This window comes from Tinamus guttatus, unplaced genomic scaffold (genome assembly GCF_059628265.1).
Source record: "Tinamus guttatus ecotype Peru unplaced genomic scaffold, ASM5962826v1 Tinamus_guttatus_pri_ptg000547l, whole genome shotgun sequence".
Classification (NCBI taxonomy): domain Eukaryota; kingdom Metazoa; phylum Chordata; class Aves; order Tinamiformes; family Tinamidae; genus Tinamus; species Tinamus guttatus.
Window position 1 is genome coordinate 51,352 of NW_028289081.1, and position 18,032 is coordinate 69,383.

Below are 18,032 nucleotides of genomic sequence, written 5' to 3' on the forward strand. Positions count from 1 at the left end.
TGGCGCTGCTGGTGTTATATTTGTGGAGGTGAATTTCTCGAGACCCGCGGGAAAGATTCTTCTCTACTTTTTGCTGGATTGCAAAACTGGGTGAAAAGCAGGAAGAAAAATCAAACATGGGCGTAAAAACTGTAAGAAATTCTCCGATCTGTATCAGAGAAGATGCAGTGGCAGTTCTTGTTAGCTTTTTCCTTTTCCACGTGCCTGAAACTTTCTGTGGAGGGTTAGGGAGAGGAGGGAAAGGAGACTTTAGTAGCTGCTGGGATCTCGTTTGCTTGGGAAAGCGCCGAGGCTCTTGGTGCTGCTTTCACGCGCACTGTGGTTTAACACTGCAATTTGCAGGGGGGTCGGGGCACAGCCTGTAATTTCTGGCACTGGGAAGGGTTCCCAGCAGGCAGGGAATGGTTCAGCATGTGCTGCATAATACGCAGAATTGCTCTTGCCTTCAATGAGGTTTGGTTAGACACTTCAAATACATCCAGGCAGAATCTGTTATGTCTGCTAAACTGGTTTTATTCTCATGCAAAACTGGTTTTATTCTCATGCAATGTAGGTATATTGAAAGTTGCTGTTGACTGGATGCAAATTGTAACTGCTTAGTAGTTATACTGTCACTGAAACATATCAGAGCTTGTAATCCTTTATTATTTTTCTATGTCTTTCTTTTTCTTTCTTTTCTTTTTTTCTTCTTTTCTTCCCTAAAGGCAACTGGAAGGCAGTTTGCAAAGCAGCGACTTGCAGAAGAAGCAACTTCAAAACACGCAAATCATAAAACCATTTCTCATCGCTTCTCTTATCGCGTAGTGGTTTTGCTTGGACAAATCCATGAAGAACCTGTGCTGTGCAGAGCGCCGCTGGATCCCGCACCGCTTTCCAGTGTTCTCTTTGGAGCAATACTCTAATGGAGGCAATAAGGAAATAAGCAGAGAGTTGCAGCATAATGCTAATAGCTCCCTTTGAAAAGAAGGAATTAAAGCTGAATAAACGGAAAAGAATGAAACTAGATGTCTAACAAAAAATGCACTGCAAACAATGAGGTGTATTTTAAAAAGTCACTGTTTTATTAATAATACTTGTCTTGATCTGCTGTTGACAAGCCTGGCAGAGGCATCTTTATCAGACACCGAGGCAATTTAGGTGCTGTCACATGCCTTTCTTGATACACATGTATTAGTCACACCACCATTTTATGTTCTTTAGCATATTTTAATATATAATTAAAAATGAGGCTGTCTGCTACTAAGCAACCAAGCGTGTCAGAGGGTGATCGTGCTCTGTCACCTGAGCTAGAGGGAAGAGGGAAAAAATATAATAATTGGGAGGTTGCTTTGCTGTCTTAATTGTGCCTCACTTTCCCCTATCTGCTCTTACAGGCATCAGTTCCTCCAGCTGGGACATTGCCTGGGCAATGAAAATAAAAGTGATTCCCTCCTGAAAAAAAATCTTCCCAATAAAGGTCCCTCCCAAAAGAATCCCTCCAAAAAAATATCCCTCCGACCAATTGGCTTCCCCCACAGCTGGCTGCCATTCCAGGTTGTTGCTGAGCTGTCCAGAAATGGGTGAAAAAGTGGAGGTTTGGGCATCACAAGGCGATCTGGCTGCAAGGCTGTGCCTGGAGCTGGTGTTTGTGGTTTGTGATGGTTTATGGACAGCAGCCAGAAAGGGGACCTGAAGCGAGTGAGCAAAACCCAGGGCACCTTCCCCCTTCCTGCTGGCATCCTGGGAGAGCAGCTCTGGGGAGACCACATGAAGCTGGAGAAACAGGTGGGTTGGGAGAAATGTTCTCCAGACTCAAAGGGAAAAGGGATTTACGGGCGGCTCTTCCTAACTCCTCACTCATGTGCTGCGCACAGCAAGGTATAACCGGCACGATAAAACTTTTAAAACAGCTTTTATTCCTTCAGCAAAAGAGAAGCCAGTGTGTCAGGACGAATGGGTATGACATAAAGAAAAACAAAAAACATTAGGCCTAATAAACACCCTAATAAAAAGGCTATAAATGATTTGAGTGCCCTTTATCACTGCGGTTCTTTTGGCACAGTTTCCAGGGAGAAGGCTCCCGATGCCTTTAAGTTTCAGAGCTGATGTGTGTCCCACCGCAAGCTGGTCCAGGTCATCTCTGAAGTGACACAGTCTTTCCCATGTCACTCCTGTCCTGAGAGAAAAAGCCAGTGGCTGGGCCCCCATTTTCACTGGTTTGCATGAGCTAAAAGACAGAGCAGGAACTCAGGCAGTAAGGTGCATTGCCTGCTTTAGCTGTTCTAAATAGCATATGGCTTTTATACAGCTTTTATGTTGTATTTGCTGATGGTGGGGGGGAATACTTTGCTATAGCATGGAAAGAAATTATTGCTCCCTATGAGATGCACTACGGTGATTTTGCTCATTAGCGTTGACTTGTTGCAGACTGCACGGGACTGATGCATTTCCCTGCAAACAGACCCTTTGGAACAAATGTATCTGGTCAGGCAATGATATTTTTCTGTTTCCTAATAGCCCTGGGGTTTATGTGGGTGCTACTCTCTTGGTTTTGCTTGCGTGTCATCCCATCCGCTTGCTTTGGGCCGTGCGGGGCGGTAGCAACCCTGGGCTCAGGGCGCTCAGCGTGCGGCTGGCGCTTCTGCCACCTTGCAGTCGCCCACCCACAGCTGGTAGGCTGCCTTCAGGGTCTCCTCACTCGTGTCATTGAATATTTCTGCAAAAGAAGATTTCCAGTTAATCAGACATCCCTCTGGAGCTGCTTTCCCTGCTGTTGCATGTGGGTTTAGCAGGAGCGGTTTGCAGGGAGCTGCATCCCTGTGAAAGCTGGGGCCGGACCTGCTGGAAATGGTCTGGATGGACCCCAGTGTCAGATATTGCAGCCTGGACTTAGAGGTTGCTTTTGTTTTAGGTTTCTACATCTCACCTGTGATAACATTTCATCCCAGGTACTGGAGATAAGTGAACCAGTCAATCTTAAACTCATTAATTAGGTCTTGGTTAAGTACTAGCTGGTGGTTACACCCAGGAGAAACATCCTGCCTTGGCAGAATTAAGTCCAGAAAGGTAGGACCACAGGACCGTGGGGCAGGTTATCCTGTTCCTGCTCCTTTAGAAGATTGTTGCCTCCTCCCCGCGCCCTGGAAAGTTTCTGGGACAACTACAGCCAGGAAAGGATGGACTTCTAGAGAGGGTTGGAAAAAGATATTTTCCTGAGAATACTATTGCAAGGAATTGCCCCCAAGCCTGCTGCCATTTGTGAAAGGACTCTGGGCAAGCTCGCTGATACTCAGGTCTATGCAGGACCTCCAGAGCTGGAGAGATGCTCCAGCTGGACCAACTCCTGCCCATTGGGTTGCTGCTACAAGTCCCCCTCCCAAACGTGGGCAGCCCCATCCCACCGTACCTGCCACCCCCAGGCCGGTGGGCAGCGGCATGCGGGGCCGCCCGCCGCCGTGCTTCAGCCGCTCCACCAGGGCCCTTTGGATGAGGTGCCAGCTGCAGGCGCCGTGCCACACGGGCAGCTCCAGGGCCCGCATGCACTGGATGATCTGCTCCTTCTCCCCGCAGCTGAGGAGTCCCCGGGCATAGGCCACGTAGGTCATGAACGCCATGTCGATGGTCACGGCCTCGCCGTGCATCAGCAACGGCAGAACCCGCTGAAACGCAGGAAAATGGGTACGGAGGGAAGAAAGGTTTGCAGGCAGTAAATAATTAGTGTTTTTTTTTTCCCCTAAAGCTACTCATGCAAATTATTATTCAGCTCACAGCAGTAGAACAGAGCCATCCTAGATGTTAGCATCTTATGATTTATGGGTCGCAGAGGAAGATCTATTTGCACATGATTAATTGCACAGAAAATCTCCCATAGAGATCCAGAATCTAATTCTCCTCTCATTCACATTGCTGCCAAAGAGCACAGCGGGGTGGAGAAAAGAAGCTCTGGATTCTGCATGAAGTCTAGTCCTCCTTTTTGTTCCTCAGGGGTGATTTCTTACACAGCGTTATAGCCCTAATGATTGCAATATTTGCACTGTTATGGCTCATGTCATTGGTCATGTCATGGTGATTGAAAACTTTTTTTTTTTTTGACAGGTGTTGCAATACAAAGTCTGACACTCACCATTTCCAGTTCTGGGCTTATAAGGTGACCAAAATCAACCAGTCTGTCCAGGTCATCCTCCCAGAGATTGGGAGCCAGCTCTTCCAGCATGGTTTCAATGGCAATTCGGGTAGTCTGGAGTGCAGCATCCCCAGGGCTGGTGGAGTCACTGTAAGACTGGAACTTGGTGTCCAGCAAGTATTTTCCATGGCTCTTGAGCAAGTCAAATAACCCTTTGTGCTTCATGAGTGCCATCTGGGGTAAAGTGCATAAAAACATAGTTAAAAATAATGATATGAACCTTGTACATGTTGATGAGCGTTTCAATGGATTAGACCGTAATACATCAATGTGTACTAGCAAATACCTGTGCTTGCTTGGTGCAAGGGTAAATTCTACCTATGTAATTAGTGTTTCTGTAGGCAGAGTTTCTGATTAGCGTGTGTATGGGGCTGCAGGAGAGGTAAGAAGTTCAGATTTGTGGCATATTCAGTAGATACTATTTTGCATTTTGGTTCATGAGTATTTCTTCTGTGCTTGTCTTTTAGCATGTTTATAGGGGATTCAATGTGTTCTTGCTTTCTGACATGGTAACTTGTGCATAAGCCTCTCTCCTCTGAGTCTCTAGAGAATATGACATGGTAATGTTATATATGTTGTTGTCACCTATGGTAAGTGAAGATATAAGCAAAAAGGAGTGTGCAAATGCCTGAGGCAGGAACAGATTTGTTCACCCTCCGACTCTGGCATTAGATCCCTCTTTCAATGGGGAACAGTGACCAGTTTCTTGGTGTTTTCCCACAGATCACAGGTATCCTGGGGAGTTTCTACTGTACAAGCATCCAAAAGTGCTACTAATTCATTTATATTTAATACATTTCAATAACCTGAAGCCTGATTTATTAAATGTTCTCTTCAGGCATAAAATCATTTACTGTGCTCATCCAGGGATATTTTGGAAGACATATTTGTCTTGCAGATTGACCACATTTAAGGTACCTGATGAGATAGGTACAAAAAGCATCAAATTATCCAACATCAATGTATTTAAGTGTGCTGTGGATTGCTCTGAAGAGGAGGGTGCTTTGTTCTCTGGTTCTGCCCTTTACCTGTATCTGGCCTTGAGTTTTGGTGCTTCCTCTACAGAATTATCATTAAGGACAGTACATAAGGGATATTTTAACAAGTCTAGGAGCTGTAAAATGTGTATGTGAGCTCAGCAAGAGTCGATGTACCAACGTAGCCCTTCAGACTCACCTCTAGGGTCTATATGGAAATGTATACAATGCCATGGATACCAATGGTCACCTTCCTAATGCTTTAGCTTTAGAAACTGCAGTGGCAAAAGGCTCCTACCTTTAAAATTTCCCCGAGGCCATTGGAGATGTGTCGCCGAGGAATACTCTGAATGAAGGATCTATCCAGAAAACTTGCCACGGGGGGAGTGTAGCCTCCAAGCTTATTCTTGCACTGGAGGAAATTCACCCCATTCTTTGCCCCCACGCTGGCATCGACATAGGACAGAAGGGTGGTTGGGACGCGAATGTAGGGCGTGCGCCTTCTGTAGAGCGACGCTGCTAGTCCTACGATATCCAGGCAAACCCCTCCTCCGATGGCAATGATGGGCTCTGTTCGCCTGTCGATGCTGAAGGCCTGGACTTCCTGCAAGATGCTCAAGACCAGATCCATGGATTTTGTTTCTTCGGTCGTAGGCAGGGCGAGGATTTTGTATTGAACATTATTCGCTTCGAAGTATCTTCTCACCTTGGAGCCGTAGAGTTCATCGACCACTTCATCCATGACAATAAAACGCCTCAGCTTTCTCTTACTGCTGGTGGCCAGCTCTAGCTGCTGGTGGTCAGCAATGTGGCCCCAAAGGAGCGTGGTGTTGGAAGGGTCCAGGATGTTATACGTCTCTACCACTTTATAGCAAAAATAGATGGGAGCTTCAACGGTCCAGGAAATCCCACCTTCGGAAACACATTTTCCTCTGCCAAGGATAAGAAAATGCAGTTCGGAATCATTGCCTTTCCCTTCTGTACATAATATGCCTGGATTTTTTTAAACGATGGAGCTGCTGGGGCTTGGAAATGTGCAGGGTGTCTTTGGGGCTTAGTCGCTTCGCTAACCTCCAGGCAACAACCCTCCATCTGGAACTGGGGGTCACCTTATCTCAAAAGAGACATGGTAGAAGTAGGAAGTGTTCCCAGGTGGGAAAATAAAGTGATTTGGGAGTGGGGAAAATTTTCCATAATCCATCTCCCTGGCCTTTTGAAGGATAAGCAAAATCTTTTAAAGATGGCATGTAATATATGGCTAAAACAGAGAAGAAACTGCACTGCAGTCTGGTTATCACTTCTCCTGTAGGCAGGTGGGTGCCAGAGAAAAACTATTTGTAGATTTCTTCTGGCTTTTTCACTTTGTTGGGAATCAAGAAAGAAAATGAAAAGAGACAGGAAAAAAGAAAAAGAAAAAAATCCCACACTTCCTGAAGGTATTTTATATAAAACTTCATCTTGAGCTGTGTTTAGACAAAAATTGAAAACTTCTGTGAACCTTCATCTTGTTTTTTGAATAAAAAGATGGTTTGCTGGCAATCAAATTTCCTTTTACGCACACCTCAGCTTCCTCTTATAGGCCTAAATAGATATTTTTATGACTTCTTTTATGCCAAATTGTCTTTAAATCTGTCCCTAATTTTTGTAGAGGTTGAATAAAAAAGGTGGGGATTTATGCCTTCTGTTTTTTTTTTTTTTCTGGGCTTTTAAAATACTCCATTACAACAAGCATCATTGCATACATCATAATTTGTTACAGCTTAACTTAACGGTACATGCATCCACCTCCAGGAAGTAACCCCTAAGAGACAGGATCACTTGGAATGTTGTTTGGCAGAATGGGGTTTGTGTATCGGGCGGCACAGCAGCCAGCACCTATTGCTGCACACTGGCTGTATGACAAAGCAATGGAAATTTTGAGTCTGAACATACCATGAGGGCGAAAAACCCACTGACTTGACTGAGAAAACAATTAGACTTGATGGTGTTAAACCATGAATGCTACAAATACTGGGAAAAAATACATGCAAAATGCAGTCATGTTAAGGAGCTTTCATCACCAATGGGGACACCAGGTTCTACTGAAATGTGGATACCATTATTAAAGGGTAATTACCTGGAGGAATGTAATATCTCAAAGAGCTGTATTTGTTTCTGGGGGAAAACTCATCTCTCTCCTCTATCTGAAGTAGGGTTGGATTAATTCTACAATTAGGCTTCTACAGGGGCTTTTACTACTTATTTGTGCTTATTTTTCCCATCTAGGCATTTCATTTAGCTGCAATTGCCTCTCTATCAACACATCCTTCTCATGCAACCATTTGTGAACTTTCACATGTAAAGAATATACATGCTCACAAGGAAAATAAAAAAGTTCAAGCTCAGAAGTTCCACACAGGTATCTCAGAGTTTTAAAAGAGCTCCCTATGAATAAAAATCATGCTGTTGATAAAATATCCTCTGTAACTGACCCCATTTGAGGCAAGCAGAATAGCAGTCACGGCACCTGTGCTGCCGTACTTGCCCCTTTGCAGCAGATGAGCTGCTCCTGGGAACGCACGCTCAATGGAGGTGGGCTTCAGCCACAGGAGCATCCTCCACCTGAGATGTGGCCCAGCAGTGAGAGAAGGCAACACAGCTGACTAGGGCCATGCAGCTAGTTATGAGTTAACCATGTGCTTCTCTACTTACATCTTAGCTTCAGAGAGAGTTATCTCGTCGTCGCAGTCGGATAGGGCTTCTCCCTTCTTGACCCGGCACCACCTGCTCTTGACTCGCACCAGCTGGAAGTCCGTCCGACAGGGCCTCTCTGGACAGGCTGCCGGGGCAGTTGTTGTGAAGACCTCTCCAGACACGGGCATTTTTCTCAAAGGTAGGAATCTCTGTGCTAAGCAAGCACACCTAGCTGGGCGCATCTGAGATGATTTTTAAAGGCTCCAGTTTGACCAGACTTTGGAAGGGGAGGTCTCATCTGTATGGGGGAAGACAATTACAAAACCAGGATTATCTAATCGAGGGATGTAAGCTAGGGGTGGTAAGATTATTAGAAGACACGTGCAAGACCCAGGCTAGGGTTGTATAACCAGTTAGTTTTATAATGTTTAGGAAATACAATAGGAGTGCATGAATTAAATTCCGTTGTGATGCCCTACAGGAAATTTAATGTTATGAAAGACAATTTGTGTGAATCTCAGTGGCTGTTCAGGAGCTCCTTCGCGATGTGGAATCTCAGGTGTGACTGGGCTCTAACCTGCTCTTAAAAGTGTAAGACAGCATCAGGCATGTGAAGGTGCTTGACATAAGTAGTTTAAAACTCTTTTGAGCTTATGTTCCCAAATTGCTTTTGCTGAGATATTCAATGATTTTTAAAAACTTTTTATCAAAAGAACACCTCTGAAGGAGTTCATGGCCTGATCCCACTGATCCGCGCACCAGTAGAGTTTTGCCTAGTAGGCACATCTTCCTGTGGGATTTTGCTGAAATGCTGAAGTTTTCTTACGGTGGACCTGTTTCAAAATTAGCAACGTGCTTTAGGTAATGGGATCTTCATCTCTCCCTGCCTCCACGTTCCCTAAATTTTTTGCAGTTTTCACCTAATTATTGCATTAAACATTGTTGCATCTACTGGGGAAAAAAAAAGAAAAAAAACTCATTATCTTATAGATACATATTATCTTACAGTAAAGCTTATTATCTTAGGTAACTTGTATATATAGCTCCACTGATAAGCATGCAGGGACCAGCCATATGTTATAGTCTCTTATAGTATGCTGAGGTCCATTTGAACTGGCTTTCTCAGGGTTGGTGTACAAGGACACAACAGGTTGGGTTCACATAAAGAGGACAGATTCGCTCCTCCCCATCAAACACCAAGGTGCAGGCGAGCAGAGGAGAGCTCCTTGCACTGTTGGACTGGACACTTCACCCTGAGGACAGCCCAGCACCCTGATCCCCATGGCTTGCAGGGAATGCACCATTCACCTTTCTCTATGATCTTTCCTCTAGGACATGCAGAGGGCCCCAGGTCTTGGGTTTATCTGCTCACATCAAATGTTCCTTTGCCATAAAGCTGCTCTTGCTAAGCACAGAGGAAGATCTTCCTCTGATTTAATCAGCTATGATCGAAGGTACAAATACATCTTTGCCTTTCTCTTGGCTGTTTTTTTCTGAAAGCCATTCTTGTTCATAAACAAGATCAAGAAGAGTGAAAACACGTGTAAAATCAGAGAATGGAAAAAATGTTCTTCCAGAGTCCATAGAACAAGAGCTCTCATTGCATTGAAGACTGGAAGGTGAGCTCATTTAGGAAGCTAGATTTATTCCAAATGCAGTTCAGGAAAAAACTACAAGAAAAAGCTACAAGCCTCCTCTAAAGCTGTTTAGCCCTGCTCCAGGGAGAGATGATCAGCATTTATAACTCCTAACATCTAGCTCTCATTGCTGTCTAGCGATGTAATGAGCAAAGTGCTTTCCAAAAGGATGGACTGTTATCCCCATTTTGCAGGAAGGGAGAATACAGTCACCAGAGCAGAAGGAACTTATCCAAAGTCACCTCCAAAGCTAGTGGTGGGAGGATTAGATGGAATAGTAAACTTCTTATCCTGTCTATTTAACCAAATACTCATCTAAAATTTTAACTCCTAATCCAAACACAATTTGCATTGCTTTCCACAGCTGCTGCAGGGTCTAATTCAGTTTGTTGTTTACTAAATCATATGCTGGAGTAATCTTAGGTATGCAGGGAGGTCTGTCGTTTTTGTCTTGTTTATTTGTTTTGATTAATAGTAATCTATGGAGTGTTGAGACATATGCTATTTGTTTTCTTTTTTAGTGAGTATTTACTTGTTTTCCATTTATATTTTCCCGTTCTATTCTGGGAGGCATTAAAAAGTCTTTTGTTTCCTTTTAGAAGCTAGTACATTGACTTTCCAATGTCTGTTGCCTTGTGATAGGCAGAAACTGCCAAGTCTTTGTGTGGAGCAGATGGTGTTCTCAGAGCTCCAGACCATCTAGGAAAGGAAATGAGGGGTTCGGGGTTCAAAGTTCTTGGTTATTCGGTGCTATATCTGGTGGTTTGGCTGGGACATGCACCCATGCTGCGTAACTGGAAGGTTATGAAACTGCCCATGATCTCCTTGAGAGGCAGCAGGTCCCCAAGCTCTTATGTAAAGTGAAGGCATCGAAAGTATGCATTTTTTTTTTTTTTTTTTGCATGTGTATCGGATGCATTCCTGGACAGGGGAGCCCAGCCCGAGCCCGCAGCGATCTTCCATAACCGCCGTGTCCCTGGGGTGGCTGCTCTATCCGCGTATTCACAGGCGGCTCTGCATCCCAAACAAAGGAGCCCGCTCACTAGGTGCAACAGCAGACGTGTCCACGGAGCCTGGGGACAAAAAACAACATGCTTGACCCCACAGGTAAACTCCCCTCTTGGTGCTACCTCTCCGTGCCTGGTCTTGGGCTTTCTCTAATCTCCTCTGTTCAGGAAGGCTAATGCAAGCTGCAGCCAGGAGCATTGCACCAGGACAGTGCAATGCCAGGGTGCACGTCTGGGTTGGAAATGGGGTAGAGCAGAGGGGTGCAGGAGGTCCACGTGGGGAGCTCCAGGAGAGGAGGTGGGAGACAAATCAAGGAGGACAAATTAAGGAGGAGGTGGTGGTGAGGACATTGGTTCCTAAATCCACAGGAACTCAAAGGAGTTAGTAGAGGGAATGAATGTGAGTGGATGTAGGTAATTTCTGATGGGTTGAAATGCATGCTTTATAATTTTTTTTTTCTGTAGCCTTACCCTTGCTTCCTTGCTTTCCGTGGCAATCAAGTGTTCCTGATGCGGCATCCACACAGATGTTTGCTGCTTCTTTTGCCTGTTTTCTAAAATAAGCAACTGCATGTGAGAACCGGGGCTGCTCTAACTGAGTGTAGAAAACTTTGTTCTTGCACTGCCTGCTCTTGAGTTCGCTGAAGCCTGCTGAAAGACTCTTAAATTGCCCTGGACTTCGGATTAGACTGTCAGTGTTTGCCCCTGCCACACAAAATGTCCTTAATTATGTAGGAAAATAAATGTGTGGTTCCCATACCCTCTGCCACTGGTCCACGCTGCCACATGATCACAGACCCTCAGGCATTATGGCATGTCTGTGTCCAAGCTCAGCTCTGCAGTGGTCACCCCTTGGTACATCCGGGAGCAGGAGCAGCAACAATCATAAACTTGGTCTGATGGAGCCCATCCAAGGCTTTTATTGCCTTTAAAGGACCTAGATCAGATGCTTTTACCACCTTATGGTGGTGGGTTTGGAGTTGCTGAGCAGCGTAGGTGTGTGCAAACCACACCACCGCTTCCTTATTTTTTTATCCATTTGCCCAGAGGATGACATGGCTGGAGTTCAGTGCATATGGGATCAAGCAGTAACATATAGCATCTCCTCATAGGCTGCAGTTGCATTTGCAGAGTGCTGGCAGGGGAAGGGAATAGCTTGCACGTTGCTTTGCGGTTTCCATAAAGAGGCTTGTGAGGCAAAACGCAAGGGCTGAGGTGTGTTCACACCATAAGACAACGTGGTGAGTGCTGCAATAAGTTCCTGTCGGTGCCTTGGTAAGTCTGGCAGCCTGGAGAGATTTGATCAGACTGTGTTTGCAAGGGTTTAGCACCCAGCAGCTCCCACCAAAACACTTGTGCTCAACTGCTGAGCAGTGTGACAGCTTGGTGACAGCAACCCACATGAGGGCATCGATGCTCTGGCCCTGACCGAGAGGAGGGGACCCCTTCTGCGCCTTATTTCTGCTGCAAAGCAGATGTGGATACTCAAAGCTGATCACCTTCCCTGTGCTACCGTGGCTGACCTTTTCTTTATCCCTGTGGTTGTCTGACCTGGCCTGCTTCAGCAGCTGAGGGGCAGGGGGGCAGTTTAAGCCTTCCAGATTTTTAGAGGAGTCCATTTTCCCATCTGAAGGTCTGAAATACCATATTAGATGTAGGCTGCAAAGCTTTAATTCTACTTTTGGAGCTGCATGCCCTGCTGTCAGATGCTCTCAGCTCAAAATGCAGCTTAGCATTTTGGGAAAAGCAGAAGCTGAGACCTCCTCCTCTTTAGCTTCCTTGTAAAGCAGGCAGCCTGTGCCCTCAGCATCCAAACAGCAAGGTGCTGGGGACCATCCTCCTGACAGCTGACATCCATTTGAATAATTGGCATGTTATCTTTTATATGAAACAGCTGGGGGGTGGTTAAGGCAGCCCTTTTCTGCTCTTTAACTGTAGAGCTTAAGGTTTTTGCCTCCTTTGGACCTGACAGCAGTTTCCTGCTCTATGTGAGCTCTTTTTGTTTGTTTGTTTGTTTACTATACGCATGAAAGAAAACAATGCAGGATTAGACGGGAATGGGAAATGCGACAAATCTTCAGGGAAGATTCATACATAGGTATGCTGGGGGAGAGAACTGCTGTTATCAAGAGAGACATGGGGAAGCAAGCAGGCAGTGCAGTTAGTTTAGTGCTTACAATGTCCACCAAGCCAGAGGAGCCACTTTGCTGGTGTTGTACAAACACAGGCACTAAAAATAAAGCACCTCTTTTTTCTGGGAGCAACAAAGAGGAAAAGAGAAGCGGCTAGACAAATTGGTGCTCACCTTACAAAGCCCTGCATCCTTGAAAAAAGCCTGCCCAGACCTGCGAGGCTTGTCAGATACTTGTGCAAACGAAGGCAATTCTGACCTCTGCTGTTGGCCCGATGCATCATCAGGGTTGTTAAAAATGCAGTGCTTCCTGCAAGGATTATGTAGTCTTTGATGTAGAGTTGATCTTGGCATGTTTCATATGCTACCTCCCTACAGTCATGGTTCTTGGCACCTGCGATCAGTGTTATAACACAGATTACAAAAGTGGATGTTGTCTGCCTTGACTTTGGTAAAGATTTTGATGACACCTTGTAACTTTCTCATAGTCAAGCAGAGGAGTTTGGGCTAGGAAAGCAGACAGTGAGATGGGCTGAAAACTGGCCGAATGGCCCAGAGGGTTAGGAGAGCTCAGGGAGTTGTGATCTGTGCTGCAAAAGTCTGGCTGGAAGCCTGTATCTAGTAGGGACCACAACAGGCTGCAGAGATGGGGAGAGAAGAAATTCACAAAGTTCAACAAGTCCAAGGTCTTGGATCTACAGGGAAATGACTGCACACATCAAACCCCTATATTGGGTGTTGATCTGCTGGAAAGCAGCTCTGCAGAGAAGGACCTGGGAGTCCTGGTGACCATGAGTCAGCAATGAGCCCTTGTGGATGAGAAGGCCAGCGGTGTCCTGGGTGGCATTAGGGTGAGGGAGGTGGTTTTCCTCCTCTGCTTGTCCCTGGTGAGGCTGTGTCTGGGGCACTGTGTACAGTGCTGGGCTTCCCAATATTTAAAAAAACATGGAGTTACTGAAGTGAGCCAGCTCGGGGCTGTGAGGAATAGATTGCCTAACGAGGTTGTGCAAGTCTCTGTCCTTGGATATATTCAAAACCTGCCAGGGTGCAATCCTGGGCAATGTGCTCCAGGTGATGCTGCCTGAGCAGAGGAGTTGGAGTAGATGTTCTCCAGAGGACCCTTCCAACCTCAACCATTCTGTGATTCTAATTTCCTGGTTGGTAGGGCAGCCTTATCTGTTGCTCACGCAGGAGTGAAACATGTTGATTACTAAAATCAGACATGGATTATAAGCTGGTTTTCCCCCCCTGCATTAGTAACAGACACTTAGTGTGTTTGGCAGCAAGCGTGAGCACAGACTCTAGGAGAGGCAGATCATAACCCTCTGCACTCTCCTGACATAAGGAGACACTCATCTGGGAAGTGGTGAATTCTTGGCTGCAAAAAGGCAACGTGTTGTTGCACAACACGTAGCTGGGCTGAAGAATTTGCTGATGTCAACAAACTAACAGGATCCAAGAAAGGGTTAGTTATTTCTGTACTTGCAATTAATTATAAAAATGCTGAAAGAGATTTAAGCCGCCCCTGACGGTGAGATATCAGCATGAGTTGTAAATCAGGGACTGTTATATCCATCCGAAATCTGCCTACCTCATATGTCTGGTTGGGCTCCTGCCACAGACACGATGCTGTCTAAATGACCTCCAAGTCTGGTCCCAACTTGCAGTTCCCATGTAAAATATACATATATTTTATTCTCCTGTCTTTTCTGCTTGTGTGGTTTGGATAATGAAAATCAGCAAAGTTGACTGAAAAAACAGCAATGGGAATTCACCTTCATCTTAGTAGCTACAGAAAGTTCAGATACTCTGTTCTGAAGAACACACCTTTTGGGAAACAACCCTATTCCAGTTCCCAAAGAGATAAGTTTATTCATGTAGCACCTCTTGGTGACAAGGGAAGAAGCGGGCCCCAGCAACTGGAAACTATAGTATTCACTTGATGACCATGTTATTTATTCAACTTCACCTTTGTGCGCTGAGGGCTTTTGTAGGAGTAGGCACTCAATGTAGTCCTGTAAATATCCCAGTCCCCTATGGCTATGTGTTGTCCAGCTTGCCACCTTCCATCCACCTATGCTGACTTTATGTATCTGTTTCAGTCCTGCCCCCAAACTGTTCAGTCAGAGAAGATGTAAAACTCCCACTCTGTCATGTTTGTCTGGAAGCTGGTGCCAGAATATTGTCAAGATGTTGGTAGGATAGTAGTAGGACCCATTGTTTGGAAAATATGCTCAAGGAGGCATTTTATTTTAAGTAGACAGGAAAGAAAGCGAGAATAGGAGAAGTCATGTGTTTATATCCAGTTCAAACTGATCCTTTAATGATCTTCTGATGAGAAGTTATTGATGAAAAATCCTGTTGCATTTGCCTTCAGCACAGGCTCTCCCAGTAGTGGGCTGCAAGGAGCTGTCTTCCAGGAGGATGTGTAGCATCCAGATATTCTGTATCACATCAAAGACCTTTCCAGAAACCCGTCCCAGGGGCGTATAGTGCCCACAGGAGCACCTGCCCAGCGTGGGCTAGCCCAGACTGGTCTGCCAGACAGAACATGTCCTTGACTATCATTTTTCTTGCCCTTGTCAGTCTTCTGCAGCTTTTCTATTGCGGGGGATAAAATAGTGCCGCAAGCGATCTGCTCCACCCTGTTATGTGTACAAATTGCCTGTCTTGTGCCTTTGAAATCTGCTCTCATCCTGTGCTTCCATAATGTAGCACGTGTTTTGACACTTGAAGGTGGGGAGAGCTTTTCTGAAACGTGTTTCAGGGGCTGGGCTCTTCCCCTCGCCTGGGTCTGTCATTTCAATTCCAGTATGTGTCGTGTGAGGCCTTGAGGTTTTCTGCAGTCTTGAGATATTACATCACTGGGTAAAGCATATTGGGTAGCATTGCTTCCAGTGAGCTCTGAGATGCTTTGACAGGCTCTGAAGTGCTAATGTGTTGTCAGGTGGTACATGACTTCCTACCTAAAAAATTTGTCTTTTGGTGGCATCCAGGTTGTGAGAAGGATCTGTGAGCACACTCCATGGGCTAGTCCTTTGCTCTCATGATATCTGCTGTGTGAGGCCAACCGATTTGAGCTTCATTAGTTGTTTCTGCCTTGAAAAGCAGGATGCTCTGTGACTGCTGTGAGCCACTACTGCAAGTTCAAGTCAGAAAAAGGCTTGGGAGGTTGCATTTCTGCCAGCGTTCCTTCTGTGTCATCTGCTTAAAAACATTCCTAATTGAGTTTCTCTGATTTTATGCCACCGTGGATTAGGCACAAAAATCTGTTATTTGAGCATTCATTGGTTTGCCTGCATTAGGACAGGTGTAAATGATATTTTGGGCATGAGCATGATTGGTTCCCCCTGCAAATTATGTGCACAGCAGCCTCTGTGGTGCAAACGCACACAGGGCTGATGTGCACCCAGTTTGCATGCAGTTAGTGGAGAGCCTCCTTTTTCCAGATTAGTGGTGCCTAGTTTCTCGTGTTGAGAAGATCTGCCTGCTTTTGCAAGAGTGATTTGACACATGCTCTGTGGTTTTCAAAGAAAAGTTGAAACAACCTAAAGAAGCTGGTTTCATTTGCAGTTATTCTGAGCATTTAGTATTTGTCTTAGAGCTTTAGAAATGATTTTTCTTCTTTTTTGCGACAATTTAATCCCTTTCTTTTCAGAAAAGGATCAGCAGTGAGAAGGGAAAAACCATGAAGATATAGGAGATTGAAAAAATAGGAATAATATTTTTCATTTTTAAAAGTTTTCCATCACAAACTCTATGATTTTTTTTGTCTGATTTCTTCTAACTTGAACTTCTGCCGATTTGAGTATTTACGAAATCCCCATTCTTCCTTACATTTTCCATTTCAGAAACCCCAGCTGGACTCATTGCTGAGAACCTCCTGAAAGCCAAAGAAATAGCCCTTGACAACTCATGTGTTCCTGAACGGCTGAAGAATTATTTACAAAAAGCTCTTGATGTTGCTCTTGGACTAGACCCTTACCTGGATGCAATGGCAACTCCAAAGAGGTACAGATTCTCCTGTGTAATCACGTTATTTTATTTTATTTTATTTTTTATTTTATTTTATTTTATTTTATTTTATTTTATTTTATTTTATTTTATTTTATTTTATTTTATTTTATTTTATTTTATTTTATTTTATTTTATTTTATTTTATTTTATTTTATTTTATTTTATTTTATTTTATTTTATTTTATTTTATTTTATTTTATTTTATTTTATTTTATTTTATTTTATTTTATTTTATTTTATTTTATTTTATTTTTTGTGGTGGTGAATATGTTCTTAGAGTTTCTGCTCAGAAGAGGTCTCAGCTATGGAGACCAGTGGAATGAGGAAGAATGAGCATTATCTGCATCCAAAGACTAGACCTTCTCCTTACCTTGCTTTATTTCCCAGAAATGCACAGGGACATGAGCACAGGCAGGTATGTCGGAGGGTCCATGTGCTTGCAAGGCCTTGAGGTGAGGAGGAAAGAACAAAAAGTCCAAACTCTCAGTTATGGAAGACTTTATTTGCAATGGCTACTGACAATGTTCTTCAGTCCAATGGTTGTGTTGGATCACATTTTGCTGAAAAATGAGACAGCCTCCACACAGTTCCCTTCTAAGATCTCAGAGAATGAACCCCTAGATTAAATCAGTGCTGGTATAAATAAAGAGTGGAAAAAATGCATAAAGACTTCTGGATCCACCCTCTAATAACAGGCTTTATATGCAGCTTTTATCTCCAAGTGCTCAACAAACATTAATTAATCTGCTAACTAAATTACTCTAGTAACTAAACTAATTAATTAAACTAATTTAAGGTATCATTAATTCAGAAGTCCAACTGATACCCTCATTATTCTTTTTTGAGCTACAGTATATTACTCAGCCATGTGGGGTCTGCTAAACAATTCCCATTTATCAGTGCAAATTCTGATACGTGGAAAAAGCCAATTCTGTCTAAAATTGACAATGTGTAAACTGTTCCAGGCTACGGATTACGGGAACGCTGAGCATTAGTTCTGTTGCTGAAATAATAGCTGATAGTTGTTTGACTTAAGCTAGCTGTATGATAATAGCTATACATTATCTTATTAAAGTTGTTAAAGCATTTGTGAGGGGCAGAAAAGAGGTTAGATGAAATGTTCTAGTCTTTAAGTCTTGGATTATCTGAGTGTGTCTGATACGGGTTATGAATTCTTTCTCATTTTACTGAAGAGTGGTGGGGGGAGTAAAAAGAGGGGGAAAAATGCTCAAATGGCTCTAAATTCTGGCCTGCAGAAGCATCACCAGCCATTTCTTGTGGTTACTTTCTTCAGACACAGCAATCTAACCTGTCTGGAGGCTATGGACCTCTCACACTGATCTATTCTTTTCTCTTCCTAATACAGAGTATCCTATTTCATCCAGACTCCTTGTCACATGCTTGGTTTCTGTGAAATAACATCTGGAG

The 18,032-nt window shown here is 44.2% G+C and overlaps 1 protein-coding gene across 1 annotated transcript; it reads right to left on the reverse strand.

Annotated features, from left to right (window-relative positions):
• Window positions 1-2,600: 2,600 nt before the first annotated feature.
• LOC104568935 (uncharacterized) lies at window positions 2,601-8,000 on the reverse strand. Its single transcript, XM_010215868.2, has 5 exons — window positions 7,831-8,000; window positions 5,438-6,071; window positions 4,103-4,336; window positions 3,386-3,638; window positions 2,601-2,695 (listed from the first exon to the last, which is right to left on the reverse strand). The coding sequence occupies exons 1-5, from the start codon at window positions 7,998-8,000 to the stop codon at window positions 2,601-2,603; spliced, it is 1,386 nt and encodes a 461-aa protein (XP_010214170.1).
• Between the last annotated feature and the right edge of the window lie 10,032 nt (window positions 8,001-18,032).